At 42.9% G+C, this 16,917-nt stretch overlaps 1 protein-coding gene across 2 annotated transcripts; it reads left to right on the top strand.

Moving 5' to 3' along the window:
• The first annotated feature begins 1,599 nt into the window (after positions 1 to 1,599).
• On the top strand, positions 1,600 to 12,225 carry znrf3 (zinc and ring finger 3). Of its 2 annotated transcripts, none has more exons than XM_068725131.1 (6): positions 1,600 to 1,670; positions 3,906 to 4,037; positions 5,186 to 5,293; positions 6,964 to 7,131; positions 9,558 to 9,660; positions 9,761 to 12,225. In XM_068725131.1, the coding sequence occupies exons 2-6, from the start codon at positions 3,978 to 3,980 to the stop codon at positions 11,521 to 11,523; spliced, it is 2,202 nt and encodes a 733-aa protein (XP_068581232.1). In that variant the 5' UTR covers positions 1,600 to 1,670; positions 3,906 to 3,977; the 3' UTR covers positions 11,524 to 12,225. The 2 variants fall into 2 exon arrangements, with proteins under 2 accessions (XP_068581232.1, XP_068581231.1); XM_068725130.1 differs by having other exon boundaries at positions 5,183 to 5,293.
• Positions 12,226 to 16,917: the final 4,692 nt, after the last annotated feature.

Raw genomic sequence — 16,917 nt, 5'->3', positions numbered from 1 at the left:
AGACTAACATAAGAAACACAGATGCTTTCATACCGGAGACGTGCCGTCACTGAACGGCTCGATAAGTATGAAAATGATGTCAATCATATGCAGAAGTGTCTTCAACCTGCATTCTCTCTAATGGCCATCAGGGGGCGACTCCTCTGGTTGTATAGAAGTCTAGTCTAAAATGACTCTACTTCTCTCTTGGTTTATTCCCTCAGTAAACATTGTAAACATGAGTTTATGGTCTCAATCTCTAGTTTACAGTCTTCTTCAATACAGCATGATGTTCATTTAGTACATTATGGTCCATTTAGAGTCAAACAGACCAGAAAGCGGGGTGTGCTTTAGGGCGGGGCTACCTTGTGATTGACAGGTCGCTTACCAGAGACGTATACAGCGTCTCTACGTCACTCGCCCGCTGTCCTAATGCGCTCACTTCTGTTCACCGGTTGCAAAAAGCCGGAATGGCGAACTCGAGGCTTCACAAATGGCGACCCACAAAACCAATGGATGACATCACGCCTACGTCTATGGGCGCATCATTGGTTGCCAAGTGTTTGCAATCTCTCTCTCTCTCTCTCTCTCTCTCTCTCTCTGTCTGTCTGTCTGTCTGTCTGTCTGTCTGTCTGTCTGTCTGTCTGTCTGTCTCTCTCTCTCTCTCTCTCGCGCTCTCTCTGTCTCTCTCTCTCTCTCCTCTGAAAGGGCCTGCTGACTGGAGCGATGACACTCTGGAGTCACTCGGCAACAGAGTCACAGCACTGTACATTGTCACTTTGATCTTCACCCAACCCCTCCCCCTTCTCCTCCCTCCAGTTATGAAGAGCGCTGGCAAGAACCCAAGGGCACTCGATAATACCAGGATATGATCCCAGCAGCGCTATTTTAGATCATGTAGCGCCGACATCAAAACGTTGTCTAAATAGGGCGCCGTGAATCAAGCGGGGTGAGAACGGGTTGTAGGGGAAAGCAGCAGTTAAGATAAAGGAACTTTTCTTTTTTTTTTTTCCCCAGACGAGGGGAAGCCAATTTGGATTCTGCGAGGAGATACTTGTGGTTGTGCAGATCCAAGCGCTTCCTTTATCTCTTGCCTTTAGCAGAAGTCTTCAAAAGACCTCTGTGCTGTGACTCTCCCTGCTCTCACATGAAAGAAGCTCACTTCTTTCTTTCTTTTTTTTTTTAGCAGTTGGAAATCCAACTTTATTCAACTTTCCCGAGCGTGCGCGGCCAAATTCAAACTCGGTGTCGTTGCAGAGTTGCAGCACATTATTAGTTCTCGACCCATTTTTGCAAAGCGTCATGCTGTCGGCGTAACGCCGTGCAGCTTTTACTTCCATTGACATCATCATGACTTCAGAGAGAGGGAGGCATGCGCCACATGTGCGCCCTAGCAAGTGACATCAACGGCTTGTTTACTTCTTTTCTTTCTCATTCGCTCATTCCAGAGGATCTGCACGTCTCACCCAGGCAGAGAACTCCCTCTAGTGGCCTGAATCTGAATGTTGAAAACTGGCGGTTGACATCGTGATCACACATTCCCCAAACTCTTTGTTCACTCTTTGCTGAATATATCTAATGATTTCTTTTCTGTCTTTTTTTTTTTGGTTTTGCAGGCAAAGAGAGCAGTGCAGCGGGGCGCCACAGCCGTCATCTTTGATGTGTCGGAGAATCCGGATGCCATCGACCAGGTTTGTGCAGACCTAAAAAAAAAAAAAAAAAAAATGTACCCAGACGTTCACACACTCGCGTTTCGGCAACACCGAAAAGCTCTAATCTGTCTCGGTCCGCCTATGAAAGAAGCTCAGCAGCACGCCCTGCCCTTCTGACAGTGTGTGTGTGTGTGTGTGTGTGTGTGTGTGTGTGTGTGTGCGCCAAAACAGTGATCTTTCTATCTTAAAGTTCTGCTCAAAAGCTTGTCGGATCAGCCCGGCGTACTCGACCATCCTGGGCCTTTTCCAGCTCTCTGACTTGTGTTCGGAGGAGTGCACTGCTCCTCTTGCAGGACTGAAAATGGATCTCCAGCTTCAGCTTTCACTAGACCATGACCAAACTCTGTTAAGCTCATAATTGCACAGGTAGCACACATTACCTCATCCCCTGAGACTCCATGGATGTGTCTGTGGGTGCACATTGTTTTTTGGGGGGCAGCAGCAGTAAGAACAATGTGTCGCACACATCCGGACATTCCTCCTTCTTTCTTCCACTCTTTCTTGCGCGCTCGTGTCTTATGCTGTTAAGAGGTATAATACACAAGTTGCGCCTTTTGTCGCAAGAATTCTTCTGTGGTATTCATCCTCGCCACGCCAGGTCTGGACTTGCAGGTTTTTTTTTGTTTTTTTTTTCCTTCTCTTCCCTCGCCTCCTCTCCTCTGCCGCTGGGTCGTAAAGCTCCTAGCTGAGAGATAAAAGGGATCGCGCGCAGACCACATGAAAGGCAGCGCTGGGCGGCTGTGTTAAATTCCCCCGAGAGGCTTTTCCAGTCAGAGCGGCCCGATCAGCAGAGACAGGACCCACAAGGCCGAGGGGCAGGGAGGAGGAGCTTAGCGAGAATTAAGGTCCCGGAGCCGAAATTAAGAGAGAAGCTTTATGAAGTTACATACTCGACCGCCTTTTTGCCTCTATTTATACTCTGCGCTGATTGCGGCTGAAACGCGTCTGGGTTTCGTTTTGTAACTTTCTTTAAACAGTTCCTCAAGTTTTTCTTTGTGTGCTGTCGTTTTAATGGTGCGTTGTTTGTCGGAGGCCAAGAGCTGCTGCAGTCTTGGCGGAGTCATTTCTCAGACTCCAGCGAGAGATCAAACGTTTTCGAAGTCTGTACTTTCAAACCGGAACGCACAGTATTTCACTGGAGAACATGACGGCAGCAGAAGAAATAGAGACGCGAATATCCTCGGTATTTCCCTTTTGGGCTTTTCAAATTACAGATTCCAAGCAGCAGACGGGAGGAGGAGTAAAGGAGTGTGTCAACTGACTCAAAAGCCAGAACATACTCTTCATTGACTGGTTCCCCCCCCCCCCCCCCCCCCCCCCCCGGCTCCCTCTGGCAAACTGCGAGCACAGTTTCCATGTCTGAAAGTTCATTCTCTGTAGTTGGTAGAAGAGTTCATGGCTTTCTCACTCGGACACTTCACATGCGTTATCAGGGCAATGCATCACTATAACTGTATTATTCTTAGACCTCTGAGTGTCTTTTCTTGTTTGCATTTGCTGTGGTCTTAGACTCCAACTTTGTTGATTTTGAGTGTGACCGTAAAAGACATATTTAAATATTTAAAGGTACAGTGCGTAGCATTTAGGAAGGATCTATTGGCAGAGCTGGAATATGATATTACTCCGGATGTTTTTCTTTAGCGTACGATCATGGATGGTGTGTTTTCGTTAGCTTAGCGTGAGCCGCTGACGTCTACGTACGAAGCGGGTTCCTCTGCGCACGGAGCCGGCTGAGGTGGTTCTACAGTGGCCCAGAATAGACAAACCAAATACCGGTTCTAACGAGAGCCGTTTGCGGGTTTTTTTTTTGTTCTGTAGTTCTCCAACACGCTCGGCACGCAGGAAGTTTCAGTTGGTTTGCAATCTGCAAGCTCCCGGCTAGATGCCGGTTAATCCTTCACACTAGTTTTATGTCTGAATGTTGAATTTTAAAGAGATACGCCACTGATTTAGTTTTGCACATTCATACAGTTGGGGGACTATATAAAATAATAACATAAGAAAAAGAATGGTCAGATGCTGAGATATTCTGACTTTTAATCTCCAGGATGAATCGAGCTCGAAAAACACAAGATCCTACATTTCCCATCATGCCACTTAAGACATTACAGGACAGTTTGAACCAAAAGGTCGTTGTTTACTAGATAAACGAGATCTGTTTGTGTGATGCATTGGTTCATCTGGGTTTGATATCGTTTCTGTCTCTCCTCCCAGCTCAACCAGGTTGCCGAGGATCCTCTGAAGCGACCGGTGGTTTACGTGAAGGGCAACGACGCCATCAAGTTGATGAACATCGTCAACAAGCAGAAAGTGGCTCGCGCTCGGATACAACACAGACCGCCGAGGGTAAGCGCACATGCCAAAACCTCAGAGCCTCCGTGTAGACGACGTGTGTGTGTGTGTGTGTGTGTGTGTGTGTGTGTGTGTGTGTGTGTGTGTGTGTGTGTGTGTGACACTAATGTAAGGCACATGGGAGGAACATGAGGAAGAGGCGAACATGTTTGTGAGGCCCACGCACCGAAACGGCGCTGAGTTTTCAGATGTGAAGACAAACGAAAATTCCAGCTGTGAAATCTGACCCTGTTCCTTTCTTCTCCGCTCTCCGCTGCCCCCCGAGGCCGAGCAAACTTTTTTTTTTTTTTTTTTTTTTTTTTGCCGCAGCACTGTGGGAGATTAATATCAGCCATTCAAAGAGCTGTTTGTTTGCTCTGAATATTCGATAAGAGGAGCAGCACACTTTGAGGTCAAACGACTTGACATAATGAAAGCCCGAGAGAAAGGGCTGTCCGATGAGAGGCGTCTCTACCGACGAAGAATAAAACGATTCTCAGTGAGTGGTGAGCCGTGGTTTGGGCGCTGAATTTATTGGAAATCATCACCCCCTTAAAGGGTAGTTCGGGTGTTTTTGAATAGTACTAGGTACTTCATAATCGGCGTATTACTACAGTAGATGAAGTAGATTTCAGACGCTGAACTGAAAGTGAAACCCATCAGTCTCGGTGCTCTGAGGAGAGCAGAGATAAGTTTCACTGCCGGTTCAGTCTGTCTGCCGGCAAGATAAAGCGGTGAAAATATTCTAAATATAGCGTACACTTAAACGGATAGTGATGCATTTTTAGGGTAGGTGTTTCTTTCATGTGTGGCCACCATATGTATTTCTGCTGCCCTCTTCCAACGGCAGAGCACAGCTTCACTCTCGTGTCAGTCCTCCTGCCCGTCATCTACTGTAGGTGATACAGGGACTGTGGATAAGTACCACTTCAAAAACACCCAAACTATCCCGTTAAGTGTCCTCTCAAGAAAACAAAACCATCAAATCTGCAGTCGGGCCGCAAATAATTATTTTGCTCTGGTCCTCCGAGCGACTAACACAGCTAACGTCCTGAATGAAAAATACAACCGTTTTCCTTTTTTTGTTGTTTTTTTTTTAACAAATTCTATGTGACGATTATTTGACAAATGTGTGTTTGTGTTGCCCTCCTTCTCCACAGCAGCCCACGGAATATTTTGACATGGGCATCTTCCTGGCTTTCTTCGTGGTCGTGTCGTTGGTTTGCCTCATTCTGCTCATCAAGATCAAACTCAAGCAAAGGAGAAGCCAGGTTAGTGTCTGCTCATCGCCTCCACAACTTTATTTATGAACCCCGGTTTGAGTCACTCTTTTACACCAAAACACACGACACCGCGCCTCGTGTGTTTTTTTTTTTTTCCCCCGGTCGACGCGACTTGTTGTTCCAGGCGCTGGGTTAGGCGACGGTAGCGCTGCTGTTGATTGATTCCTCTCGCGTGTCGACAAAAAGCTCTCAGCGGAGGCTTATGTCGGGGGCGCGTGAGTCAGGATTAGCATTTAATTAACGCCGATGAGAGGTTGGAGCCAAACACACAGAGGTGTCATGACAGGGCCGAAAACCGACAGCGGCATCCGTTAAAACAGGTGTAATCCTGCCTCTGTGTGTGTGTGTGTGTGTGTGTGTGTGTGTGTGTCTCTTTCTATGTGTGTGTGTGTGTGTGTGTGTTCAAAGACTTCACACTTTTCTTCTGTGTATTGTGTGTGTGTGTGTGTGTGTGTGTGTGTGTGTGTGTGTCTCTTTCTATGTGTGTGTGTGTGTGTGTGTGTGTGTTCAAAGACTTCACACTTTTCTTCTGTGTATTGTGTGTGTGTGTGTGTGTGTGTGTGTGTGTGTGTCTCTGTCTCTCTTTCTATGTGTGTGTGTGTTTTCAAAGACTTCACACTTTTCTTCTGTGTATTGTGTGTGTGTGCGTGTGTGTGTATTGTGTGTGTGTGTGTGTGTGTGTGTGTGTGTGTGTGTGTGTGTGTGTGTGTGTGTGTGTGTGTGTGTGTGTGTCACATCAGCGGATGACTCGGTCGTGACTTCCTCTGCCGGTTAATTAAGAGAGCCGCTCACACCTGGGGCACATTTGTCAAATGTAACAAACCTCTCCTTCCTGATATGTGAAAAATTAATGATCATCTTGTGGATCAGATATTGTATAAGGCAGTATTAACATTTCCTATCCAAGCATCCTAATTTAAACAGTAGGATGCGTTTGGGTTTAGTGACGGGTTCGCCCCCTCACAAGACTACAGTTAATTACAAAACTGAAAATATCGATTTTCAAGTCGTCGTGTTTCATGTCTTGTCGACCCTGTGATGAGAAATGACTTTTATGCCAAAGTTCCTCGCTCTCCTGCTGACCAGGATTATCCACATGTTCTTAAAAAAAGTCTTCAATCATCTCGCTGTGAGGCAACATAAATGAAGAAACGCCCACTTTTTGTTTTTAAGAGTTAAGCCTGGGCATAAATAACTGGTTTACATCAGTGATGCAGCAGCAGTTCATGCAGTGACTGCTATAAATCCCAATGTCTGCTACACATGTGAATCGTTCAATTTAATCCCAATAAGTGGTTCTGCATGTGTCAATTTATATATCGCCGTTTTTTTTGTTTTTTTTTTAATAAGTAACATTTTTCAGGGGAAGCGTGAAACAAATTAGAGATAAAAAGAGAGCAGACAGTCGGAGCCAGAGAGAGTTGCTAACGCATCAGTCGAACATTGCAAAACGATGTACTGTGTCAAAAGGGGGATAGTCTGAAAACATGGCAACATCAGCCCTCGTTTGCTAACGAGCGTAAAGAGGAACGCGGATCAAGCGCTGCCGACAACCGACGCGTGGCACATTTAACGGGATGTAAATGTTAGTCGCGTCATCTCACAGGCTGTAAAGATATTCCCCGCTGACCCTGTCCCCACCTTCCTCCCCACCGCAGAGCTCCATGAACAGAATGGCCATCCAAGCGCTGGAGAAGATGGAGACCAGGAAGTTCAAGGCCAAAGGAAAGGGCCAGCGCGAGAGCAGCTGTGGCGTCTCCGACTCTCTGAGCAGCAGCTCCACCTCCGACTGCGCCATCTGTCTGGAGAAGTACATTGACGGCGAGGTGAGAAATGACACTTTGTCCTTTTTTTTTATTTTATTTTGAATTAATGAACTAGTGAATACAGAGGTAGACGTGTCTTGTTGTTATGTTGGTATGGAAACTACTTTGTTCGTCTCAAGCATCATCAGAACTTACCTGTATTGAATCAATCGGGCCCTTGAGATCTCATGAGGAGAAAATTAATTTGTTTGCTCTTATTCTGAAATTCAAAAGCTAAGAGAATGTTAAAAAAAATACAAAATAATCCAGGTAGAATTATACTATACAATTTGCATCCCAGATACTATGTAGTATAATAACTATTATTATGATGGACATAATCCGCAGCTTGTTTGCATTCTATTTACCATAAACATCTTTTGCACGGTGTTTGCTCTGACAGAGGCTCTTATGTAACGTAGACGGTGGTTGAATGGTCTCAGAATGTATTTCAAAATGAAGCAGTCCCTTTTTTTTTTTTAAATGCATAATTTAATTTAATTGCATATTTGTCCCCGAAAAACCCACCAATAACCATTTATAAAAACAAAATAAGAGAAGTTTATGACACACATGCGTGAACCGTGGAGCATTTCGAGCAACAATTTTCCCAAGACACTCAAACACAGAAATAACAAAACAGCTTTTCCTCCAAACTCCACATTGTGTGTGTGTGTGTGTGTGTGTGTGTGTGTGTGTGTGTGTGTGTGTGTGTGTGTGTGTGTGTGTGTGTGTGTGTGTGTGTGCGCGCGCGCGCAAGGGGACCATGTGGGAGCCAAACTTCTAAACTGGCAGTGTTTGTGTGCTCATCTACCCACTGCGTTTGTTTTCTTTTCATTACATATTCTGTAGACATGAAACATAATGCAGTTCTGCGGACAATAGAATGGAAGTTCCCCTGATGTGCTCGGGGGACCGCAGTCCCGCGGTCTTCGGTGACGTTCTTTTCCGGGCGCCTTTTTTTTTTTTTTTTAGATGTTCAGTTCGGTCTTTGAGAGCACCTGGAGAGATAACGGTACCCAGAGTGCTTTGGGTTGGGATTACGCTTCCTGTTTTCCCCACTGTGGCCTTTTTTAATCCTTAAAGGAGTCTTTGTCAAAATGTGTATCCTGATCTTGGACTTTGAGGGTTTACCGTAAGAGCGTTGCTCATCCTCATCACATGGGCGCTGCAGGGGCAACACCCCCCCCCAGTGGGACATAGTTGGTGTGTGTGTGTGTGTGTGTGTGTGTGTGTGTGTGTGTGTGTGTGTGTGTGTGTGTGTGTGTGTGTGTGTGTGTGTGTGTGTGTGTGTGTGTGTGTTGTTTTTTTTGTGGTTCTGTCCTTTCGGTAAGTAGGAGAAGAAAAACACAACAAAGCGTGGCGCCGGGATTGCACAGAGGAAGTGGCGATATAAAAGGCTGAATGGCATCAAAGTGCTGTTTGAGCAGTGAACAAAAGCTCGGGTGGAAAAAAAAAATGAAAAAAAATAAAAGCCCAAAGTTGAGTCACATTAAGCCAGAGAGTGAAGTATTTATGGCAGTGAAAGAGATCTCGCTGGAGAATAATATTATAATTCATATTCATGGCGCTCCTGCTGTTGTGTCTTGGAATTCCTCCATGCCAATTCTCCGTCTGAATACAAAGTGTTGCATTCTTTTCATATCAACCCACAAGTGTAAGCCTCCTGTTTGTTTTGTTCCAGAAAGTGTTGACATTGACGTTGTGTTGGCGGCGTGGCGGGGCGTCTCTGCTAACACGGTTGTTTGTGGCGCGATGTAAAGTTGGCTCCTCGGGGGTAAATAAATAAATAAAAAAACGGGATTAAAGATTCATACAACATCGCCACGACGACGGTTTCTGTTCAGCTTTGCTGCCACCTGCTGGACATTCAGCCGCTCTCAACCTCATATTCATTCACCGGCTGAGAATGAGCTTTGATTTAGTTCAGGGTACGTCTTGAAGTTAAATTCAAAACCTTTTTAAATACTTTTTGAACACCGAATTGAGTGACGAAACACGATGCAAAGGTTTATTACAAATAGTGACATCGGTAACACACACCAGCTAGAAACACTGAAAACACAGTATAGTATGAAATACCATTTAAAAAGAATCATAGTATAGTATGTTAGAAACGTGTCATTGAAAAAGTTATAACAAAAAAGGTCAAATATGTAAAATATGCTCTAAAATTGAATTAGTAAAATCATGGTATAGTGATCATAGTATAGAATATTATAAAAATTATATTAAACTTGACCTTTTAAATGAAATCTATGAACAGCCTTTAAAGTGCTACCGGGCAGAATCAAAGATCCTTAATTTAACAAATAATACTTTGACATTTCAAAAGTTCCATTATGATAATCAATGTTACTGACAAACAAGTCAACACTTTGATATTAGCCTAATCATCTTATTGTGTTTTTTTTCTTATTGTGTTTGTTTGCCCCCCCCCCCAACAGGAGCTGCGAGTTATCCCCTGTGCTCACAGATTTCACAAGAAGTGCGTCGACCCCTGGCTGCTCCAGCACCACACCTGTCCCCACTGTAGACACAACATCATCGGTGAGTTGGTGCCCGGTGTTTACTGTGGTGATAAAAGAGACGTTCAGGAGCTTTCTCTTCATCGGGGAGATTCTAAACGTTGCCTTCTTTCTCTTCTCAGAGCAAAAGAAGGGGAATCCAGGACCAGCATGCATGGACCCTGGCAACCCAGTCCACGCCCGGCAGCGGGTGGTGCTGCCGGTCCATTACCCCGGCAGGGTGCACCGTGCTGGCCAGGTGACCGCCTATCCGACCAGAACCAGCATGGACCCCCACGGCAACCCCATCACCATGCTCACTGTGGACCAGCACACGGATCCACAAGGCCTGTACCCGCCCCAATCGACGTCTGCCTTTCTCCGGAGCTACCACCCGGCCCTCCATCTGGACCACTCGCTCAACCCCCACCACTGCGGACTGGAGCACCGCGGACCCCCCGCCTACCCAGCGCAGCCGCATCACACGGCTTTCAAGCGGCCCAAGTTCCACGGCCGCAACTTTTCCCGCGCAGCCTGCTTCTCGCAGTACGAGACAATGTACCAGCACTACTATTTTCAGGGGTTGACTTTCCCTCAACAGCCTGAGGGTGGCCAAGGGCCCGCCATGGCAGGGCAGCTTGGTGCAGGAGGAGGAGGAGGAGGAGGGGCCCACAAGGGCCACCACAGCAGGGCCTTTCAGCAGGGGCTGTTATACCCCACAGTGGTACACATGGCGCCCGCCTCTTCTTCGAGGATCGGTGACACCGGCAGCACTTCTGGCCTGAGCTGTTACCACGGCCACCGCTCGGTGTGCAGCGGCTACCTTGCCGACTGCCCCGGCAGTGACAGCAGCAGCAGCAGCTCGGGCCAGTGTCACTGCTCCTCCAGCGACTCCATGTTGGACTGTACCGAGGTCAGCAACCAGGGGGTGTACGGTAGTTGCTCTACCTTCCGCAGCTCGCTGAGCAGCGACTACGATCCCTACGTCTACCGGAGTAAGAGTCCGTGTCGGGGCTCCGTTGGGGAGGCGGGGGCTGCGTCTTGCACCGCAGCTCCCGCCGAGGATCCGTCGTCCCCGCTTCCCCTGGGACACGACTGCCTCCAGCTCCCTCCTGGAGCTTCGGGGTATAGCTCGGGGGACCACCTCTCCAACTGCAGTTTGGAGCCCAACTACAGCAGTCGCTCATCACTGGAACCCAGGGAGAACAGCAACACTAGCACTACCTCAGCCGCGGCGCCGGAGGCTGCCGGAGCAGACAGGGGGAAAGGGGCGCTGGAGGAGTCGGGGGAGCTCGGGGCCGCGGCCTGTAGCTGCTGCTTTGAGGTGCTTCCTCCCAACGTGGAGTGCAAAGGGCAGGACTCGGACCAAGCGGGGCCTCTGGCCGCAGGACGCTTTCACAGGGGGCTTGACTTTCAGAGCTCGGCCTCCAAGAACTACTTTGCCCCCGAGCACATGTGCCCTTCCTCGGAGCAGGTGAGCTACGAAGGGCTGCCTTGCTGCTTCTACAAAGAGATGAAGGTGCACAGGGCCGCTACGGGCCGCTACACCGAGGACTACGCTGTCAATGTGCAGTATGCTCACGCGGACTCGGAGGCCTGCTCTGGACAGGGCTGCTGCGAACTCAACCAGAGGATACCCATAATTCCAGAGGACACAGATTGTGAATTGGGCGCGGGGGAAGAGACCCAGAGCAGTTTATTGCCCGTTGGTGTCGCGGTGGAGGCCGACGTGCGGACAGGGGAGCGACACGAGCTAAGGGAGGGTTACTTCACCTCGGGACAGTTAAGAGGTCAGCCGTACCCTCAGGAGGAGGAGGCCAGGGCTTTGTTTCACCCTCAGCTCTCTGCAAGCCCCACTGCATTGGGAAGCAGTACTTCAACAAGCGAGGGGGGTCTGGGTATATGAACTTGAGCCCAGAGAGAGAAGGGACTCAGTCAAAAGTATGTATTTGGTACCGAATCAGTCAGTCAATCATTAAAAACCCTCAGCTGCCTTGTTCTAACCTTGCTCTCCGAGCGCTGAATGTTATCATCTTCGATTGTGTGGATTTCTACTGAAATGGGCTGTCGTTTCTAGACGGTGTATCAAGTTCATTCCTGTGGCCACGAATGTCTCGGCACCAAACTGTGTCACCGCGGCACTGAGACGGTTGTGATGCTACAAAATATGAACGGAGGTTAACTGAAACTAGAAGTAGGTTGGGATGGGCGTCTATTTACAGACCGCCACCAAGGGTTAGGCCCCTTCAGCGCTAAGCAATCCGGGCCCATTTCTTGTGAGATATTTTTTTTTTTTTTTTTTTTTTCAGATTTTAAATCAAGAAAAAGATATCTAGACTCCTGTCTTTTTGAGATTTTTTTTCTCTACAAAAAGAAAAAAAAAAAGTACACTCTTAATTCACAAACATCTACATGTATATGTGCACACATGAACACTGACTGCCTATAAAGCTTCAACCACCAACTCAAATAGGTTGCACGGACATAGCTATACCAAAACAGAAAGACATGATTGTTTTCTTTTTCTTTTAACTATTTTTTTTTTTTTTCAAAAGCAGGGAAATGGGTCTTTCTAGGTGTCTGTGACCCACACATTTCTCTGAGGAGAAGAAGCTATATATATATATATATATATATATATATATATATACGTATATATATATATATATATATATATATATATATACGTATATATATATATAAATATATACGTATATATATATATATATATATATATGTATATATATATGTATGTATGTGTATATATATATATGTGTGTATATATATATATATATATATATATATATATATATATGTATGTATGTATGTATGTATATATATATATATGTATATATATATATATATATATATATATATATATATATTACAGAAAGAAAAAAAAATGCATAGAAATGTGAATGCAAGGCTGACACTGGTCTCTATTCAATATAATACAGAATTTGTTTTATGCATTGCATTTCTGTCCAGTAGTGGCCTGCCTGTATGAGATGTGCCAGACCAACATGAAAGCCTTACGCTGGTAAAGCTATTTGTAGCAATATCTAACAGACACTGCACCGCTTTTTAGTCGAATGCCAGTGTAACGCGACAGTGTCTCGGGGTCAGTGGATTTCTTCAGAAGTAGAGTGTAGCACTCTACCTCTTGTTTGGAAGCCCTTCAAAGTTTTTTTTTTTTTTTTTTTTGCTGTCATATACCCAATTTCCTCAATGAGGCATGCTCTAATAAATATCTATAGAAAGGTTCAAGCATGTATCAAAAGGCCAAAGGAAAGTAGCTGGAAAAGACTCATATTTCATAAGGGTTTTCTTATTGTACTGTGACTTTTTTTTTTTTTTTAATCGATGCAGTTATACATACCACAGTGTATCCGTTTGAATCATATCGTGCCATGCATAATACATACTCGCGATATCGATGCTTTTCATTCATGCCTTTCTGTTTGTCCTGCAGACTGTTTTTATACTGTTTCTATGAAATATACACATTCTCTACCCAGAGGAAAACCTTCTGAAATAACCCTATTTATAAGTTAACCCAGTGCTGTAATCAAGTGAGAATCTAATCTTGCCTTTTGCATAGAGATATGTACCTACTGCAAATATAACATTTTGGGGTACTTGAGTCACTATTTAATTTTTTTTTTTGTTATTGTTTCTAGCACTTAAGAAGATTAAAATGTGTACAAAAATTAATATTTTTTAATTTTTTAAGAATATAATTATTTTCTGTCATTACCATTACAAATGTTTAAAAAAAGGCTAGAAATCAATCTGTGTATATTTCTGTACCTGTATAGCAAACACATTTCATGAATGGAAATATGTTCTCTGAATATTTATTTACTAATATATTTATCTTTAAGCCATGTCTTATGTTCAGAGTGTATGAACGTTTGAGTTATTTGGTTGCTTTTTATTTTGAGAAAAATCACTAACATGAGACTTTGTATATACATGGTAATTGCACACAAGACGATTAAATCTTCTCTGACCAAAAAACTGATTTTAAAAACTTTAGTACCATACAGTTTTGTAATTAAAGTGTACAAAGATCTGTAAAATATACAGTTTTATTCAAGTAACTCATGTTGTGGTCTCCGCTTTTTCATGATCTGCCTACAGAAGAGCACAGAGCCAGTCTTTATATTGTTTTCTGTTTTTCATAGTAGGTGTCATGAGTGCATCTCACTGCGTCCTCAATCCCGTCCATGTCTAAACTCCTGCAGGATGAAAAGAGCACAGGAAATGGCTCATCGAACATTTAACATTAAATCTACAAAGTAACACAACTGCATAGTCAGATTGATGTTTGACCTCAAATAATACTTGAAGAAATTAAATAAAAATACATTTTAATTGACACACACATATATATATATATATATATATATATATATATTACTTTTTCTACATACTGTTCAATGACTTATGACTTTGAACATAATGTAGTCTGATTCTTTATGGATTTTTTCTACATAATACACCATGTCATTTTAAAGACTTTATTTTTGACAAACTACACAATTACTTTCTTTCAACAAACTATGGCTTTATTCAACATGCTATACTATGACTTATTTATGACTTTCTTCAACATAAACTATGACTTATTTATGACTTTTTTCAGCATACTATACTATGACTATTCAACATGCTATACTATGACCTTTTTCAACATGCTATACTATGACTTATTTATGACTTTTTTCAACATGCTATACTATGACTTTATTCAACATGCTATACTATGACTTATTTATGACTTTTTATTTATGACTTTACTATGACTGTTTCCTCCATTTTACAACATGCTATAGTATGACTGTTTTTTCGACACGCTATATACTATGACTGTTTTTCACTTTCTTCGACAGGCTATACTATGACTGTTTTCGACATAATATATTATGAATGTTTTCGACATAATATACTATGAATGTTTTCGACATAATATACTATGAATGTTTTCGACATGCTATACTATGACTGTTTTTTCCATTTTTCGACTATGACTTTTTTACGACTTTTTTTGACATTCTATACTATCACTCTTCACTATCACATTTCTCTGCTTACTACACTATGACTCTTCCGCCATGTGTGAAGTTAAGTTGCTTGGTGGTGCAGGGGTTAGCATTTTGCCCCAAACCAAGATAGGCCCAGGTTCAAACTGAGTTCTGGCCATCCCTTCTGTATGTCCTCCATACATTTTCCATGGTTCATCATGCTTTGCCTGCTTCTACTATGACTTTTTTTTCATGAAATATTTCAACATACTATCTATGACTTTTGTCATGAAATATTTCGACTAACTATACTATGACTTTTTTCATGAAATATTTCGATATACTATACTATGACTTTTTTCGACATACTATACTATGACTTTTTTATGAAATACTATACTATGACTTCTTTTCGACAAACTATACTATGACCGTTTTTTCACTTTTTTCGACAGGCTATACTATGACTGTTTTCGACAAAATATACTATGACCGTTTTCAACATGATAAATAGTATGACTTTCTATAGACATACTATGTCAGTAGTTTGCATCTGCTGTCCGTGGCTAAGTGGGGAGCAAGGCTGCCTCTCAATCACAGGGTTGTCAGTTCAATCCCAGGCTTCTGTTATACTAGTCTCAACCACAAAATACTATTACTATGACTTTTTTTAGACATACTATACTATGACCGTTTTTCACTTTTTTCGACAGGCTATACTATGACTGTTTTCGACAGGCTATACTATGACTGTTTTCGACATTATATACTATGACTGTTTTTTTACTTTTTTCGACATGCTATACTATGACCGTTTTTACATTTTTTCGACATGCTATACTATGAATGCTTTCGACATGCTATACTATGACTGTTTTTTCCATTTTTCGACTATGACTTTTTTACGACTTTTTTTGACATTCTATACTATCACTCTTCACTATCACATTTCTCTGCTTACTACACTATGACTCTTCCGCCATGTGTGAAGTTAAGTTGCTTGGTGGTGCAGGGGTTAGCATTTTGCCCCAAACCAAGATAGGCCCAGGTTCAAACTGAGTTCTGGCCATCCCTTCTGTATGTCCTCCATACATTTTCCATGGTTCATCATGCTTTGCCTGCTTCTACTATGACTTTTTTTTCATGAAATATTTCAACATACTATCTATGACTTTTGTCATGAAATATTTCGACTAACTATACTATGACTTTTTTCATGAAATATTTCGATATACTATACTATGACTTTTTTCGACATACTATACTATGACTTTTTTCATGAAATATTTCGATATACTATACTATGACTGTTTTCGACAGGCTATACTATGACTGTTTTCGACATAATATACTATGACCGTTTTCAACATGATAAATAGTATGACTTTCTATAGACATACTATGTCAGTAGTTTGCATCGGCTGTCCGTGGCTAAGTGGGGAGCAAGGGTGCCTCTCAATCACAGGGTTGTCAGTTCAATCCCAGGCTTCTGTTATACTAGTCTCAACCACAAAATACTATTACTATGACTTTTTTTAGACATACTATACTATGACCGTTTTTCACTTTTTTCGACAGGCTATACTATGACTGTTTTCGACAGGCTATACTATGACTGTTTTCGACATTATATACTATGACTGTTTTTTGACTTTTTTCGACATGCTATACTATGACTGTTTTTCAATTTTTTCGACATGCTATACTATGTCCGTTTTTCACTTTTTTCGACAGGCTATACTATGACTGCTTTCGACAGGCTATGTTATGACTGTTTTTGACAAAATATACTAAGACTGTTTTTTCACTTTTTTCGACAGGCTATACTATGACTGCTTTCGACAGGCTATACTATCACTGTTTTCGACATAATATACTATGACTGTTTTTTGACTTTTTTCGACATTCTATACTATGACCGTTTTTCACTTTTTTCGACAGGCTATACAATGACTGCTTTCGACATGCTATATTATGACTGTTTTGGACAGGCTATGCTATGACTGTTTTCGACATAATATACTATGACTGTTTTTTGACTTTTTTCGACATGCTATACTATGACCGTTTTTCAATTTTTTCGAATTTGTCACATTCAGCTCAGAGTTTGTTTTTTTTGTTATCCTGGTGTCCACTATGTCCGTTTTTCACTTTTTTCGACAGGCTATACTATGACTGTTTTTGACAAAATATACTAAGACTGTTTTTTCACTTTTTTCGACAAGCTATACTATGACCGTTTTTCACTTTTTTCGACAGGCTATACCATGACT

Source organism: Cebidichthys violaceus, unplaced genomic scaffold, assembly GCF_023349555.1.
Source record: "Cebidichthys violaceus isolate CVI_PGR_0920_01 unplaced genomic scaffold, fCebVio1.0.p SCAF_335, whole genome shotgun sequence".
Classification (NCBI taxonomy): domain Eukaryota; kingdom Metazoa; phylum Chordata; class Actinopteri; order Perciformes; family Stichaeidae; genus Cebidichthys; species Cebidichthys violaceus.
The sequence above is the reverse complement of the archived record's forward strand: the minus strand, read 5'-3'. Positions and strand labels throughout refer to the sequence as shown.

Coding starts and splice junctions, on each gene's coding strand:
- znrf3 (XM_068725130.1), top strand. CDS start 3,978: ATGAACATCGTCAACAAGCAGAAAGTGGCTCGCGCTCGGATACAACAC. Junction 5,294..6,963: donor TCAAGCAAAGGAGAAGCCAG/GTTAGTGTCTGC, acceptor TCCCCACCGCAG/AGCTCCATGAACAGAATGGC. Junction 9,661..9,760: donor CTGTAGACACAACATCATCG/GTGAGTTGGTGC, acceptor TTCTCTTCTCAG/AGCAAAAGAAGGGGAATCCA.